General features: G+C 43.4%; 1 protein-coding gene across 6 annotated transcripts in view; it reads left to right on the top strand.

Annotated features, from left to right (window-relative positions):
• Window positions 1-7,403, top strand: part of LOC110527587 (sodium- and chloride-dependent GABA transporter 2) — a 43,797-nt gene extending 36,394 nt beyond the window's left edge. For all 6 annotated transcript variants that reach the window (XM_036983092.1, XM_036983088.1, XM_036983089.1 and 3 more), the window contains 6 exons: window positions 1,327-1,439; window positions 1,653-1,790; window positions 2,505-2,607; window positions 5,651-5,751; window positions 6,027-6,197; window positions 6,545-7,403. In XM_036983092.1, coding sequence (XP_036838987.1) covers window positions 1,327-1,439; window positions 1,653-1,790; window positions 2,505-2,607; window positions 5,651-5,751; window positions 6,027-6,197; window positions 6,545-6,655 — 737 coding nt within the window. In that variant the 3' untranslated portion in view covers window positions 6,656-7,403. The remainder of the gene's footprint in view (window positions 1-1,326; window positions 1,440-1,652; window positions 1,791-2,504; window positions 2,608-5,650; window positions 5,752-6,026; window positions 6,198-6,544) is intronic.
• The last annotated feature ends 9,311 nt before the right edge of the window (window positions 7,404-16,714 follow it).

Raw genomic sequence — 16,714 nt, 5'->3', positions numbered from 1 at the left:
TATGGCCATTTTGGAGCAGTGGCTTCTTCCTTGCTTAGCGGCCTTTCAGGTTATGTCGATTATAGGACTGGTTTTACTGTGGATATAGATACTTTTGTACCTGTTTCCTCCAGCATCTTCACAAGGTCCTTGTCTTTACGTATACTAAATAATGTGTGACATTTGTTTGATTTAGAATGACCAGTATCATGCACCTGTATTGAACCAGGGGCAGCGGAACAAATACATGTCATCTATGCACTTATATAGCGAATGGAGGATGCTTTTCCACGTGGTTTATTTTCATGCCAGCCAGGTAGGCTATACTCCTGTTGTAAATATAAGCTATGTGCTTAATATTAGGAAAGTTGAGAAATAAATATATTAGGCCTAGCTGGTGGGGGCGATTTTAATACGGTCACCTCAACATCCCTAGTTGTGATATGAGAATTGAAGATGGATCAACAACATTGTAGTTATCCTACAATACTAACCTAAATGGCAGTGTGGATGAAGGAAGCCTGTACAGGATAACAAATATTCAAAAGAATGCATGCTGTTTGCAACAAGGTACTTGTAGCAAAGAAATGTACTTTTTGTCCTGAATACAAAGCATTATGTTTGGGGAAAATTCAACACTACACATCACTGAGTTGATCACATTTCTTCAAATTTTCAAGCATGGTGGTGGCTGCATCATGTTATGGGTACAGCTAAGTACAGGCAAAATCCTATAGGAAACCCTGTTTCTGTCTGCTTTCCAACAGACACTGGGAGATTTAATTCACATTTCAGCAGGAGAATAACCTAAATCACAAGACCAAATCTTCACTGGAGTTGCTAACCAAGGTGACATTGAATGTTCCTGAGTGGCCGAGTTACAGTTTTGACTTAAATCGTCTTGAAAATATTTTGCAAGACTTGAAAGTGGCTGTTTAGCAATGATCAACAACCAACTTGACAGAGCTTGAAGAATTTTAGAAAGAATAATAGGCAGATATTGTACAATCCAGGTGTGCAAAGCTCTTAGAGACTTACCCCAAAAGACTCACAGCTGTAATTGCTGCCAAAGGTGTTTATAACATGTATTGACTCAGGGGGTTGAATACTTATATTATCAAGATATAGTAGTGTTTTATTTTTTATAATTGTTTTATAAATGTTTTTTTTAATACTTCCACTTTGACATTAGAGTATTTTTGTGACAAAAAATACAATTAAATCCATTTTAATCCCACTTTGTAACAGAACAAAATGTGGAAAAAGTCTCGGTTTGAATACTTTCTATATGTGTATGACTCGGTGTTGTATGGCTGTGTTTGTCTGACTGTGTGTGTTTCTCTCCAGGCCCTGGGCTGGCCTTTATAGCTTACCCTCGGGCCGTAGCCATGATGCCTCTCCCTCAGCTCTGGGCTGTGTGCTTCTTCCTCATGATCATCATGCTGGGGCTGGACACACAGGTGTGTGTATGGCACACACACACACACAAACACACAGGGTCTCTTCCACACATGCATCCAGGGTATAACAAATAAGAATTACACTGTAACAAGAATCGTATCCACATGCACACACAGACAACACCCACACAGTATGCAACAGACAAGCATTGCAATGTAACAGCCATCTTACACACACCAACCTACCCCGTTCCCCTTCCACCCCCTGTCCAGTTTGTGAGCTTGGAGGCCCTGATGACCTCTGTGACTGACCTCTACCCTATGGTGATCCGGCGAGGTTATCGACGAGAGCTGCTGCTGCTGATGGTGTGTGTCGTCTGCTTCCTGGTTGGCCTGGTCATGGTCACCCCGGTGAGTCTGGTTGGATGGATGTATGGGTAGATGATTTCTTGGCTCCCCAGACTCCTTGCTCCGGCCAAGTGCTACCCCACGCCCTTGGACGTTAGTTTCTTCTCATGGAGTCTGAATCTTGAGTGCCTCCCCAACCCTTCACCAAATGCGAACACATTCAGGGCCGTCTGATTGGTCAAGAATCTGATGGGTTGGGCCACAGCCAAAGCACACGTGGGTAAAGTGGCAGTTTGAAAATTCATCTTTGGCTTTGATACCCCAATTGGTTAGAGACGCTCCAATCGCTGATTACTTTGTTTTATAAAGTGCCCCTTGTGCCCCTAGAGTCTGTAGCGAGTGACAGCAGCAGAAGAATTTAGTGTGAGTTGTCAGGCTAGATGGATGGATGGATGGTTGTCTGTTTTACTGGCCACATGACTGGTTGGTTAGCTTGGGTGGCTGTCTACGTGACTGGCTACATGGCTGGCAAGCTGACTGTCTGTCTGTCTCAGTCTGCTTGCCTGTCTGTCTACATGATTGGTTGTCTGTCTGTCTATTTGACCTAATGCCCGACTAGTTGACATATCCACCTACTGTTAGACACTCTGTTACAATTAGTACATTACCCAAATGTCTTCTCCCAATTAAATGATCTCCCTCTGTCTTTTCAATTGTGTAGATCTATGATGTGGTGATACATCTGTGATGTCATGTTCTCTCAATCTCTTTGGATAGGGTGGTCTCTATGTGTTCCAGATCTATGACCACTACTCCTGTAGTGGGGCCAGTCTGCTGCTCCTGTCCATCTTCCAGTCAGTGGCCGTGGGCTGGGTTTACGGTGAGTCCAGAGCACAATTAAATACCTTATCACAACCTTAACACAACATCTTTCAACCTAATGTAGACTTAACAATGTACACTGAACACACGTGTGCCTCGAAACACTGTACTTTCTGTTAGCCATAGCAAGATGTATAGATATCTCTCAATTGTGCAAATATGCACAAAGTGAGCTAACAGTGGTGTTTAACTATGCACAAATCTTGTATGTCCTCTCACCGTACCTTTCACATTCCTATTCAGGTCAACACTATATGAATCTGGAGTAGTCTATTGCGGGCAGAAGACATTCAGTGTGAGCTGTAGTGTAGTGGAGACCGAGCCAGCGCCAGATCTATTCATGAGTCACTGTCTCCCCAGACCCTAAATCTTCCCGCTGAATGTGTCGCCACACAGTCTCAGCCATGGGGCCCTGGGGAGCCCACAGTAGCTGCCTCGGATACTAACACACAAAAAGCATAGGCAAAGAAAAGCTCAGGCATGAATCTCCCTTAGATGATAACATGCTAGCGCTAAGTCGCTAACACAGGAAAACTCCGGTGATAGAAAAACCTGAGCATAAATCTTCTTCGAAACGCTAACATCCCAAAAAGTTTCAGACACAGAAAAGCTTGGGCATAGATCTGCCTCAAATGCTAACACGAAGTCTCTAACATAGACAGGCTCAGACACAGAAAAGCCAGAGTGAAAATCTGCAGAGTCTACAGTGGAACTGCAGAGGGATTTTGGGTGATCTACTTTAATTTGTTTCCATGTAAGTTGAGAGTGTAAGATAGGATTGTTGTTTTACGCTAAGAGCCCTAGCCAGAAGGTAGAGACACGGGCTGTAGATAGGAATGCTGATGGGGACTGGAGCAGTCTGTGTGAGGTGGGAACCTCTCTGCTCTGGTGAATTCCTAAGTTGTGTGTTTAACTTCATACATGCATGCCTACAGTGCATTTGGAAAGTATTCAGACCTCTTCACTATTTTTGTTATGTTTTTTTCACATCTCCACACAATACCACATAGTGGCAAAGTAAAAACCGATTTTTAGAACATTTTGCTAATGTATTAAACATGTTAAACTGAAAAATTACATTTAAGTATTCAGACCCTTTACTCAGTACTTTGTTTGGCAGCGATTACAGCCTACAGCAATTACGCTACAAGCTTGGCACACCTGTATTATGAGAGTTTCTCCCATTCTTCTCTGCAGATCCTCTCAAGCTCTGTCAGGTTGGATGGGGAGCGTGTCTGCACAGTTATTTTCAGGTCTTTTTATTACATTTTTATTTAACCTTTATAAGTAGGCAAGTCAGTTAAGAACAATGACGGCCTACCCCGGCCAAACCCTGACGACGCTGAGCCCATTGTGCGGCACCCAATGGGTCTCCCAATCACGGCCGGATGTGAAACAGCCCAGGATCGAACCAGAGTCTGTAGTGACACCTCTAGCACTGAAATGCAGTACATTAGACCGCTGCGCCATTCGGGAGTCCGGTCTCTCCAGAGGTGTTCGATGGGGTTCAAGTCAGGGCTTTGGCTGGGCCACTCAAGGACATTCAGAGACTTGTCCCGAAGCTTCTCCTGAGTTGTCTTGGCTGTGTGCTTAGGGTCGTTGTCCTGTTGGAAGGTGAACCTTCGCCCCAGTCTGAGGTCCTGAGCGCTCTGGAGCAGGTTTTCATCAAGGATCTCTGTCTACTTTTCTCTATTCATCTTCCCTTGATCCTGACTAGTCTTCCAGTCCCTGCCACTGAAAAACATCCCCGCAGCATGATGCTGCCACCACCATGCTTCACCGTAGGGATGGTGCCAAGTTTCCTCCAGGCGTGACGCTTGGCATTCAGGCCAAATCTTGGTTCATCAGACCAGAGAATCTTGTTTCTCATGGTATGAGAGTTCATTCGTTGCCTTTTGGCAAACTCTAAGCGGGCTGTCATGTGCCATTTACTGAGGAGTGGCTTCCTTCTGGCCATTCTTCCATAAAGGCCTGATTGGTGGAGTGCTGCAGAGATGGTTGTCCTTCTGGAAGGTTCTCCCATCTCCACAGACTAACTCTGGAGCTCTGTCAGTGACCATTGGGTTGTTGGTCACCACCCTGACCAAAGCCCTTCTCCCCCTGATTGCTCAGTTTGGCCGGGCGGCCAGCTCTAAGAAGAGTCTTGGTGGTTCCAAGCTTTTTCCATTTAAGAATGATGGAGGCCACTGTGTTCTTGGGGACCTTCAATGCTACAGACATTTTTTGGTACCGTTCCCCAGATCTGTGCCTCGACACAATCCTGTCTCTGTGCTCTACGGACATTTCTTTCGACCTCATGGCTTGGTTTTTGCTCTGACATGCATTGTCAACTGTACGACCTTATATAGACAAGTGTGTGCCATTTCCAAATCATGTCCAATCAATTGAATTTATCACAGGTGGACTCCAATCAAGTTGTAGAAGCGTCTCAAGGATGATCAATGGTAACAGGATTCACCTGAGCTCAATTTCGAGTCTCATAGCAAAGGATCTGAATACTTATGTAAATGTAGAATGTTTGTCATTATTGTGTGTAGATTGATGAGAACAAAAAAATGAATTTAATCCATTTTAGAATTAGGCTGTAACGTAACAAAATGTGGAAAAGGGGGAAGGGGTCTGAATACTGAATACTTTCTGAATGCACTTGGGAGAGTTGCGGTAGCCATGCTTTACTACTCTCTGAGCATCCCCGTGGAGATGGAATTTGTCCGTGGTCGTTTAGACTGCGGTCAGGTATCCAGTAGTTCCTCTATGGTCATTACGACCATGGGATTTAAAGGTGGTCTGTTCAGGACCTTAGACAATATCCTGTGCTATAGTTCTACCGTCTTATATGGGTGTCCGATTTAAGTGGTTTGGGGCCTCGGAGACCATTTTCTAGTTTTCAATTACTGGTCTTTACAATTGTGCCTGGACTTCAGATTGACCTGGTTTGGTCCTTACAATTCAGAACCATGGTTAAACCACTGTTGTGGTCAGAACCCAGCCTTGACCACAGAACCATGTAATAACCGCTGACCCCTCGCCCTGTTCCTTAGGGCCTGACAGGTTCAATGACAACATTAAGCACATGATTGGCTACAGCCCGCTGCCCTTCTTCAAGCTGTGCTGGCGCTACCTGACGCCAGCCATGTGCACGGTGAGTGACCTTTAACCCTTGACCCCTGTGTGTGGGAAGAGCCCTGTGATCTTCATATATCCCAATTGTGTCTGTCATTCTATCTATGTACACATTTGAGTAATTATGTGAATTATTTGGTTACCGTTTTTTGCAGAATCTAGTTAGGACTTTTCTCTGTACATTTCTTACCCTACAAAGGGATCAGACTGATACACTGGTTCAAGATGAATCCATTGGGTCCTATTCAGACAAGCAATGTGTGTGCAACTCTTTCTCTCTCTCTCTCTCTCCAGGCGACGTTTGTGTTCTCCTTGGTGTGCTGGTCCCCTCTGTCCCTGGGCAAGGGCATAGTAGCCCCGGGGTGGGCCACAGCTCTGGGATGGCTCCTCACCCTCTCCTCTGTCTCCCTGCTGCCCCTCTGTGCACTTTACGCCCTTGCCACCACCCCCGGCAGCCTAACACAGGTCAGTCACACATTTGTACACCAACAGCCAACTACTACACTTGGCCCTACCATAACCCTGACTCCCACATTAACTGTTACTCTTACCCCTACCGTCCAACACTGCACTATGTGGACTGACTCCACACTTAATTACCGCCATTTCCCCTGTGACTTACCCTCATGGTTACACAAGACATTAGTGTGTCTTGAAAATAACTTGTACCTTCCCATCATGCTATAGTGAATAGGTTGGCCAGTAATTCTGTGCACAAGACTGTACTAAGCATATAAGACATACTGTACAGTGCATTAAGGCATAGGTTGTGTGTGACTAACATCTCGTCCATCTCTCCTGTTGACCCGTAGCGTTTCCGCCGGCTGTGTCGTCCTGCCCCCGACTCCAATTTGGCCATGGACCACCGGAACCACCTCTCACCTTTGAACCCTGTCTGGCTCTCACCGCCAGAAATCCAATGAGCCAATCGCAGACGTGCTCTAGGGACGACCACCCTGGGTTTAGCCAATGATACGGTTTCTGCGCACCAATGGGACAGATCAGAATTGGGGGTCATGGGATGTTTCTGTGGAGATGGGAAGGCCTCTGCCCCTCTGTTGTGTTCTCACTGGTAAATGGAGACAGGATGGTGGTTGAAACTGTGATGGGCCTGGGATATGTGGACCGGACTTAGTGACATGCCCATGAAGGAGGGGGGAGGGGGAAATGACCTCATCAATTCAGTCAGACTAGTCAATGGTTTCTGACTGGACTATTTTGATCAGACTGATTGGGTCTGAAATGGTACCCTATTCCCTCCCTATATAGCACACTATTACCTTTAACCAGGGCGCTAGGGCTCTGGTCAAAAGTAGTGCACTATGTAGGAAATATGGTGCCATTTCAGTCTGTAATTGGCTGATTGGATTAAGGCATTAAGTGAAACTGTTTACAGAAAATGAGAAATCTCATCTGGGATTGGAAGTAGTGAAGAAAATCAGACCGTAAAATATATATTTCTCCTTTTTGCTATTTATTGTGTTGAATAATGAATCGAGTATGCAGTACCATGTTGAAAACAGAAGTAATAATCAGAGACATACCATACACTGAGTGTACGAAACGTTAGGAACACCTGCTCTTTCCATGACACAGACTGACCAGGTGAACGCTATGCTCCCTTATTGATGTCACTTCTTAAGTCATTGTACCTAAACTGTATGTGTAAACATGTATACGCAGGGCCCAGCTGTAAAATAGACCTTGGTCTCAGTCTGTGTTCCTTGTTGAAATAAAGGTATTATTATTATTATTATTATTATTATTATTATTATTATTATTATAACAGTAAGTTCACGTCAATCAGTGTAGATGAAGGGGAGGAGACAGGTTAAAGAAGGATTTTTAAGCCTTGAGACATGGATTTGTGTATTTGTGCCATTCAGAAGGTGAGTGGGCAAGACAAAATATTTAAGTACCTATGTACTGGGTAGGGTAGTAGTAGGTGCCAGACACACCGGTTTGAGTCTGTCAAGAACTGCAACGCTGCTGGGTTTTTCACGCTCAATAGTTTCTCGAGTGTATCAAGAATTGTCCACCACCCAAAGGACATCCAGCCGATGACACAACTACGGGAAGCATTTGAGTCAACATAGGCCAGCATCCATGTGCCATGCTTTTGACACCTTGTAGAGTTCATGCCCTGGCGATTTTTGACTGTTCTGAGGGCAAAAGGGGGTGCAACTCAATATTAGGAAGGTATTTTGTACTCTCAGTGTATAGTAGGAACTCCGACATACGAACATGTCTGGACTGGAGGTCCTTCAGAACACTGAAATGTCCGTAACTTTGAAATTCACTTTAAAAACTCATCAAACCTTTATCGAATATATTGATTAAATATATTTTTATATATAAATTATTTGTTATAGAAAATATATACATATATATTTATTGTTTTACATGTGTTCTCTAATCATTTATCTAGATACTGTAATAATATCTGATTTTGTTTTTAAGACCATGTAAACAACATTTTACATTTTACAGAAGTTCTGTTTCATATTGCCCGTTCGGTTGACTGGTCAATCTGTAACTCTCTCTTTTTACAGAAGTTCTGTTTCATATTGCCCGTTCGGTTGACTGGTCAATCTGTAACTCTTGAGGCTCGCATCTTTGAGGTTCTACTTTATACAATCTAATGGCATGTTGTAAGGTTTTCAATCATGTGACAATCCCTGTAACTATTTTCTTGTTCTATAGTATGTGAAAACTGTGGCTAATCATGATCCAATGTGTTCAATTTTACTTCTCAAAACTGCTGGAAATGTACACTGTCATCTCGGTTTACAAATTGCGAGCCATGGATGTGACTCTTTATATTCTTTGATTACTTTCTCATTGAACTCATGATAAAAAAACAAACATGCTTGTGTTGTATTGAACAAGTGTGTGCATATGTATGTGTCTGCGTGTGTTCCTGTCTGCGTGTGTGTGTGTGTGCAGAGGACTGTGTTCGTCCACAGTTTCCATTTTTAATGTCATAAATAGCATAAGGTAGAACATAAACAGGGTCAGTCAGTTCCAGTACCATATGTACAATGTGCAGAGATACTGGAGGGGTAGATATGTATAGGGAAAGAGAAAGGGGGATACCTAGTCAGTTGTACAACTGAATGCATTCAAGTGGAATGTGTCTTCCGCATTTAACCCTACCTCTCTGAATCAGAGGTGCTGGAGGCTCAGGATATATGATAAACAGAAAATATGATAATTATATGTGTGTGTGAGCAAATTATGAAGTGTGTGTTGGAGTGTCGGTGAGTGTGTAGGGCCATCTGAGTTTGTATAGAGACTGCAAAAAAGGGTCAACTCAGTGTGTGTAATTATTTTGTTAGCTATTTAGCAGTGTTATGTCTTGGAGATAGAAGCTGTTCAGGAGACATGGTGTCAGATTTGATGCACCGGTTCCATTTGAAATGCGGAAGCGGAGAGAACCGTCAATGGCTTGGGTGGCTGGAGTCTATAACGATTTTCCGGGCCTTCCGTTCACACCACCTGATATAGAGGTCCTGGATGGAGGAAGGGAGCAAGGGCCCCAGTGAGTCCTATTTTGCTGGCGTAGGTACGTTACCTCTGTGACCTAGGTCCTAGGGGACACCCTGTACTTGTCACCTAACCCCCCCTGGCTGCCACGGCAACGGATGACAGAAGAGAGAACGCCTCTGAACAGGCACACCACACTTTAGAGCGAGAGATAGCGATGGATGGAGGACAGATGAAGAGAGGGAGGGGCCTCTTTAGGATCAAAGCCAACTTGTCATCCATCACTCAAGAACAAATGTTGTGATTCTCGTTATTATGCCAATGCTCTTTATCGGATGCATTTCTATCCCAGCGGGCATTTAGTGGCCGGTTATGGGTGAGGGAGGGAGAGCATGTGAGTGAAAGAGCGTGTTGTGCATCCCAAATGGTGCCCTATTCCCTACATAGTGCACTGTATAGGGTGCCATTTGGGACACAGACGAAAGTCGTTGAGATTCATTCTGGAACCTTCCACCATAACTGAGCCAGTTGGTTGTGTAAAAGGGTCCGGTGTCAATTAGCTGTGTTAGATTCCCATCCACAGCGGATGACTATAGAACCGGGTTGTCCCTGCTCCAAACGTGTCTGTGCACGCGTGGTTATGCACACTTTGTTTTGGTGATGAGTATTTTAGATACTATGGGACTCCTTTGCAGAACGTGCAATCTATCATTGTACTGTGTATGTGGAGATGAGGGGGTGGTTAGTTCAGGCCCATATGGTTCCCTGGCATACATCCTCTGTTTCAGTGGAACAGGATTAGAAATGATGCCGTGTGTGTGAGAGAGAGGGGGAATGAAAGACAGAAACGTATTGGAGGATGTGTTGGCAGATGCAGTTTGTCCATGCCCAAGCTCTACACCGTATGATTGGTTAGGTTGTCTGTAGCCCACCCACCTCCTTTTCCTCTTTCTATGCCATCTAGGCTACTCTTTCTATCCCTTTCCTACCCTCTCTCCCCTTTCTATATAGTTTTTTTTTTTGCCATCACCATTTGCTTTATAAGTTGTTCTTTGTGTAGCAAATCGCATAATTTGGTGTAAGCAAACACAAAATGTACCTGCTGTAGCATTGATTGTCATTGGTTTACATGTAGATGTAAAATTCACATGTATTCTGAATTCACCTCAGTGGTTTACAATGTATTTATACTTTTTTTTTTGTCTTTTTTTGGTCAAATGTGTTGCTTGTGAAATTGACTGAAATATTTTAGTAATTTAGCAGACACTCTTATCCAGAGTGAGCAATTAGGGAAAGTACATTGCTCAAGGGCACATCAGCAGATTTTTCTCCTGCTCGGCTCTGGGATTCAAGCCAACAGCCTTTCGATGTTACTTGCCCAACGCTCTTAACCGCTAGAGTACCTGCCGGAATCCAGGGTTTATACACATCATTGGGTCTGACACAAACCTCCGCTATCAGGGGAGGAGAAAGTTACGATTAACTCAGGAAATGCATTGTTCATAGAATTGAAATTCATATATTTAAAAAAGTGACCTATTACCATGCATTTATTTTTGTTTGTTTATCATCGAGAGGGGCATCATGAAACAATGGACCCTTTAGTTTCCCCTGTAATGTGGCAGGTAGACGTTTATTGGTCTTGTCCTTGAGGCAGAACGGAGCGATTTCCGCTAGATGGGCCAGCTGCAAAGTCAAAATTTGTACAAATTCATGAAAACAAACATTTTATTTTTATTTAAGGTTAGGGTTATGCATTAGGGTTTAGCAGTGGTTAAGGTTAGGTTTAAAATCAGATTTGATGACTTTGTGACTGTGCCAGCTAGTGACCACTCCGCAGAGCTGCCTCCAGAACAAGATTCATGAGGAAGAAACGCTAACCTGCTGTAATGTGGGGGGCATTGGTTGTGTGGGTCATGCATGTGGAGCTGTGAGAGGTGGAGAGTCTTAGGGTGGCAGTCAGCACATGGTGTTCTGTTGAATGTTTTGGCCATGCTAAGAAGTCCACCCACACACACCCTCTTTCTCTCTCTCCCTCTCTCATACTAGGCCACAATATTACTGGATTAGTACGACAAGGGACATCTCAGGGTTTTAGAGGGGGAGGATGTGCGCTCGGTAGAGGAGAGTAGGGTTCACCCACACAAAATAATGCACATTTATCGATAACCTAATGTTTTAGCTAGGCATTTCTCAAGGGGACAAATTGGGACTGGTGGGTTGGAAGGAGGGTGGTTGTGTGCGTGCATGTGTGTGTGTGTGTGGACGTGTTTAACTATACTTGTGGGGACCAGAAGTCCACACAAGAATAGTAAACAAACAACAATTTGACCAACGGGACATTTTGTTGGTCTCCACAAGCAGTGGTGTAAAGTACTTAAGTAGTACTTTAAAGTATTTTTACTTAAGTAGTTTTGGGGGGTATCTGTACTTTACTATTTCTATTTTTGCCAAATTATACTTTTACATTCCTAAAGAAAATAATGAACTTTTTACTCCGTACATTTTCCCTGACACCCAAAAGTACTCGTTACATTTTGACAGGAAAATGGTCCAATTCAGACACTTATCAAGAGAACATCCCTGGTCATTCCTACTGCCTCTGATCTGACGGACTCACTAAACACAAATGCCACATTTTGTAAATTATGTCTGAGTGTTGGAGTGTGCCCCTGGCAAAAATAAAATGATGCCGTCTGGTTGTTTAATATAAGGAATTTGAAATGGTTTATAGTTTTACTTTTGATACTTAAGTACATTTTAGAAATTTAACTTACTTTTGATACTTAAGTACATTGAAAACCAAAGACTTTTAGACTTTTACTCAAGTAGTATTTTACTGGATGACTTTCATTTTACTTGAGTCATTTTTTATTATTAAGGTATCTTTACTTTTACTCAAGTATGACAAAAAAAAAATGTTTTTTAATTATTGGGATAACATCTCTTTTTCAAGAGAGACCTGGTCCAATAGCAGCAGGGGGAACAACGTTTCAGGAAAACCAACTTATATACACTAACACAACATTAAACAAAACTATAGACGCACATACAGTACAACAATTACATGTTACTAAAAAAAAAACACTGTCACGACTAAAAAACAGCTGTCCTAAAGACAATTACACTCTTCTATGATATTTACATTGATCAAGTGTTTAAACTCCACCAACGTGACTTGATCATCAAATTCGGAAATGTTCAGGAGAGAAATCCAGGACCATGGAGCTGAGTAACTAAAACTATTTCTACCATGATCTGTTCTAATTGTTGGGACTGTTAAAAACAAATGAGAATGGGACCATCATTTATATTTATTTACCGACCTGATTAAAAAAAGAGTGACATTTTACCACTTCATTTCAACCACTCCACACATTTCTTGTTAACAAACTATAGTTTTGGCAAGTCGGTTATTACATCTACTTTGTGCATGCTTTCCAACAATTGTTTACAGACAGATTATTTCACTTATAATTCACTGTATCACAATTCCAGTGGGTCAGAAAGTTACATACACTAAGTTGACTGTGCCTTTAAACAGCTTGGAAAATTCCAGGAAATTATGTCATGGCTTTAGAAGCTTCTGACAAATGATGTCAATTAGCCTGAGTCCATTGGAGGTGTATGTATTTCAAGACTTACCTTCAAACTCAGTGCCTCTTTGCTTGACATCATGGGAAAATCAAAAGAAATCAGCCAAGACCTCAGAAAAACAATTGTAGACCTCCACAAGTCTGGTTCATCAATTTCCAAACGCCTGAAGGTACCATGTTCATCTATACAAACAAAAGTACGTAAGTATAAACACCATGGGACCACGCAGCCGTCATACCGCTCACGAAGGAGACACGTTCTGTCTCCTAGAGATGAACGTACTTTGGTGCGAAAAGTGCAAATCAATCCCAGAACAGCAGCAAAGGACCCTGTGAAGATGCTGGAGGAAACCGGTACAAAAGTATCTATATCCACAGTCAAACGAGTCCTATATCAACATAACCTGAAAGTGTAAAGTGTGTGTAATCGGTGGCAGGGAAGTCAGACGCAGGAGAGCAGAACCTGGTAATAGCCGGAGCAGTTTAATAGCAAAACCCACGGCATAAAAATAACAAGACATTTGGGTACCAAAACCCATCGCGCACCAATCAACACGTGCCACTTACAATAAACAATCCCGCACAAAGACATTGGGGGAACAGAGGGTTAAATACACAACAACTGATTGAGGGAATTGAAACCAGGTGTGAGGAAAAACAAGACAAAACACATGGAAAATGAAAAGTGGATCGATGATGGCTAGAAGACCGGCGACGCCGAACACCGAGCGCCGCCTGAACAAGGAGAGGACCCGACTTCAGCGGAAGTCGTGACAGAAAGGCTGCTCAGCAAGGAAGAAGCCACTGCTCCAAAACCACAATTTTAAAAAAAGCCAGACTACGGTTTGCAACGGCACATGGGAACAAAGATCGCACTTCTTGGAGAAATGTCCTCTGGTCTGATGAAACAAAAATAGAACTCTTTGGTCATAATGACCATCATTATGTTTGGAGGAAAAAGGGGGAAGCTTTCAAGCTGAAGAACACCATCACAACCGTGAAGCACAGGGGTGGCAGCATCATGTTGTGGTGGTGCTTTGCTGCAGGATGGACTGGTGCACTTCACAAAATAGATGGCATGATAGATGGCATTTTACTTCATGAGGAAGTAAAATTGTGTGGATATATTGAAGCAACATCTCAAGACATCTGTCAGAAAGTTCAAGCTTGGTTGCAAATGGGTCTTCCAAATGGACAATAACCCCAAACATACTTCAAAATGGAAGCAGATTTCAATAAATTGGGGGATTTCCTTAACGTCAAGCGTAAGGTTAAAAATGCATGTTAAGGGGGAGCAATGATGTCTGCAACTAGGTGTAGAAAGCGGGGGTCTAGTTCATCAGGGCCAGGAGATTTTTTTCCTATACATTTCTTTCAGGGTTTTATGCACTTCTGAAACAGAGAAGGTTGAAAAGGAGAACCTAGTGAAGGAGTGCACAGGGGTGTCAGGTAAATTCATAGGGGGTTCATTTATACCTTTGACCTTTTCAAATAATCTTCCTGCATCTAAAATGCCGATTTAAGGCTTTCAGAATGGAGGTTCTCTCAGTTACAATCTGTGTGTCGACCAACAATTGTTTGGGAAGCTGTGTATCTTTTTTTACACTCCAAAACTTTCACTACTTGACAAAACTTGGAAGGATTATTTAAATTAGACGAAGTAGATTTCAATTTTCAGATCATAGCCACACCCATATTTCAAAGACGTTTAAAAGCCATCCAATCATCCGCCGAACCAGACCCTATTGAACCAGTACTTTTTCCACCAATGCCCACAAGGTCAAATGCTATTTCTAGGGGGTTTAGGGTTAAGGTTAGAATGAATGTTAACGTTAGAATTAGGTTTAGTGTTAGGAACTAGGGTTAGGAGCTAGGGTTATGATTAGGATTAAGGTTAGGGTTAAGTTTAAGGTTAGGAGTTAGGGGAAAATTGGATTTTGAATGGGACTGAATTGTGTGTCCCCACAAGGTTAGTTGTACAACACTGTGTGTGCGTGTGTGTGTATGGGTGCATGTGTGTATGGGTGCGTGCTTGCGTGGGTGTTTACAGCAAAACAGAAGGAAGTTTCCATATCTCCCTCCCTCTCTGTGTATTTTGATGGCTCCTATGGGAAAACACTGTTCTGTGACTCAGCCACCAGTAAACTAGCAAATAAACACAGTGCTGGAGACGCATGAAGAGTCACACTTCCCCTCTGAGAGTTTGGCCCTAGACTGCTATGTATGCCTCAGCTCTCTCCAAACACACAGGCATGACACCGCTGGCACACACACACTTCCCTGAAGACACAATCAATTGCCAAGACACACACACTGACAGTCCCAAAACAGTCCCTCCTCACAGACCTGGGACTGAACTCCTCCCTATGCAACTGGGTCCTAGACTTCATGAAGGGCCGCTCCCAGATGGTGAAGGTAAGCAACATAATCTCTTCAACCTTTCCTTAGCTGTCAGGCCTAGACCCACTTCAATTCGCTTACTGCACCAATAGGTCCACAGACGATACAATCGCCATCACACTGCCCTATCCCATCTGGACAAGAGGAATACCTTTGTAAGAATGCAGTTTATTGACTATAGCTCAGCATTCAACACCATAGTACCCTCCAAGCTCATCATTAAGCTCGAGGCCCTGGGTCTGAACCCCGCCCTGTGCAACTGGGTCCTGGACATTCTGACGTGTCGCCCCCAGATGGTGAAGGTAGGAAACAACACCTCCACTTCGCTGATCCTCAACACTTTGGCCCACAAGGGTGTGTGCTCAGCCCCTTCCTGTTCTCCCTGTTCACCCATGACTGCGTGGTCAAGCACGCCTCCAACTCAATCATCAAGTTTGAAGATGACACAACAGCAGTAGGCTTGATTACCAACATCGACGAGACAGCCTACAGAGAGGAGGTGAGGGCTCAGGGGGTGTGGTACCAGGAAAATAACCTCTGACTCAACGTCAACAAAGCAAAGGCGATAATCGTGGACTTCAGGAAACAGCAGAGGGAGCACCCTCCGATCCACATCATCGGGACAGCAGTGGAGAAGGTGGAAAGTTTTAAGTTCCTCAGCGTACACATTGCTGACAAACTGAAATGTTCCACCCACACAGACAGTTTGGTTTAGAAGGCACAACAGCCCATCTTCAACCTCAGGAGGCTGAAGAAATTTGGCTTATTACATAAAACCCTCACAAACTTTTACAGATGCACAATTGAGAGCATCCTGTCGGGCTGTATCACCGCCTGGTACGGCAACTGCACCGCCCACACCCGCAGGGCTCTCCAGAAGGTGGTGCAGTCTGCATAACGCAAACTACCTGCCCTCCAGGACACCAACAGCACCAGATGTCACAGGAAGGCCATAAAGATCATCAAGGACCACAACCACCCGAGCCACTGCCTGTTCTCACCGTTATCATACAGAAGGTGAGGTCAGTACAGGTGAGTCAAAGCTGGGACCGAGAGACTGAAAAACAGCTTCTCAAGGCCATCAGACTGTTCAACAGCCATCACTAGCACAGAGAGACTGCTGTCTATATACACAGACTTGAAATCATTGGCCACTTTAATAAATGAACCCTAGTCACTTTAATAATTTTGCTTTAATAATGTTTACATATCTTGCATTACTCATCTCATATGTATATACTGTATTCTATACTCTTCCTCTGTATTTTAGTCTATGCCGCTCTGACATTGTTCGTCCATATATTTAGATATTCTTAATTCCATTCCTTTACTTAGATTTGTGTGTATAGGATATATGTTGTGAAATTGCTAGATATTACATGTTAGATATTGCTGCACTGTCGGAACTAGAAGCACAAGCATTTCGCTACACCCGCAATAACATCTGCTAAACACGTGTATGTGACCAATACAATTTGATCTGATTTTGACTCTGATTCT

This window comes from Oncorhynchus mykiss, chromosome 7 (genome assembly GCF_013265735.2).
Source record: "Oncorhynchus mykiss isolate Arlee chromosome 7, USDA_OmykA_1.1, whole genome shotgun sequence".
NCBI lineage: Eukaryota > Metazoa > Chordata > Actinopteri > Salmoniformes > Salmonidae > Oncorhynchus > Oncorhynchus mykiss.
This window is presented reverse-complemented; position numbering and strand designations above follow the sequence as displayed.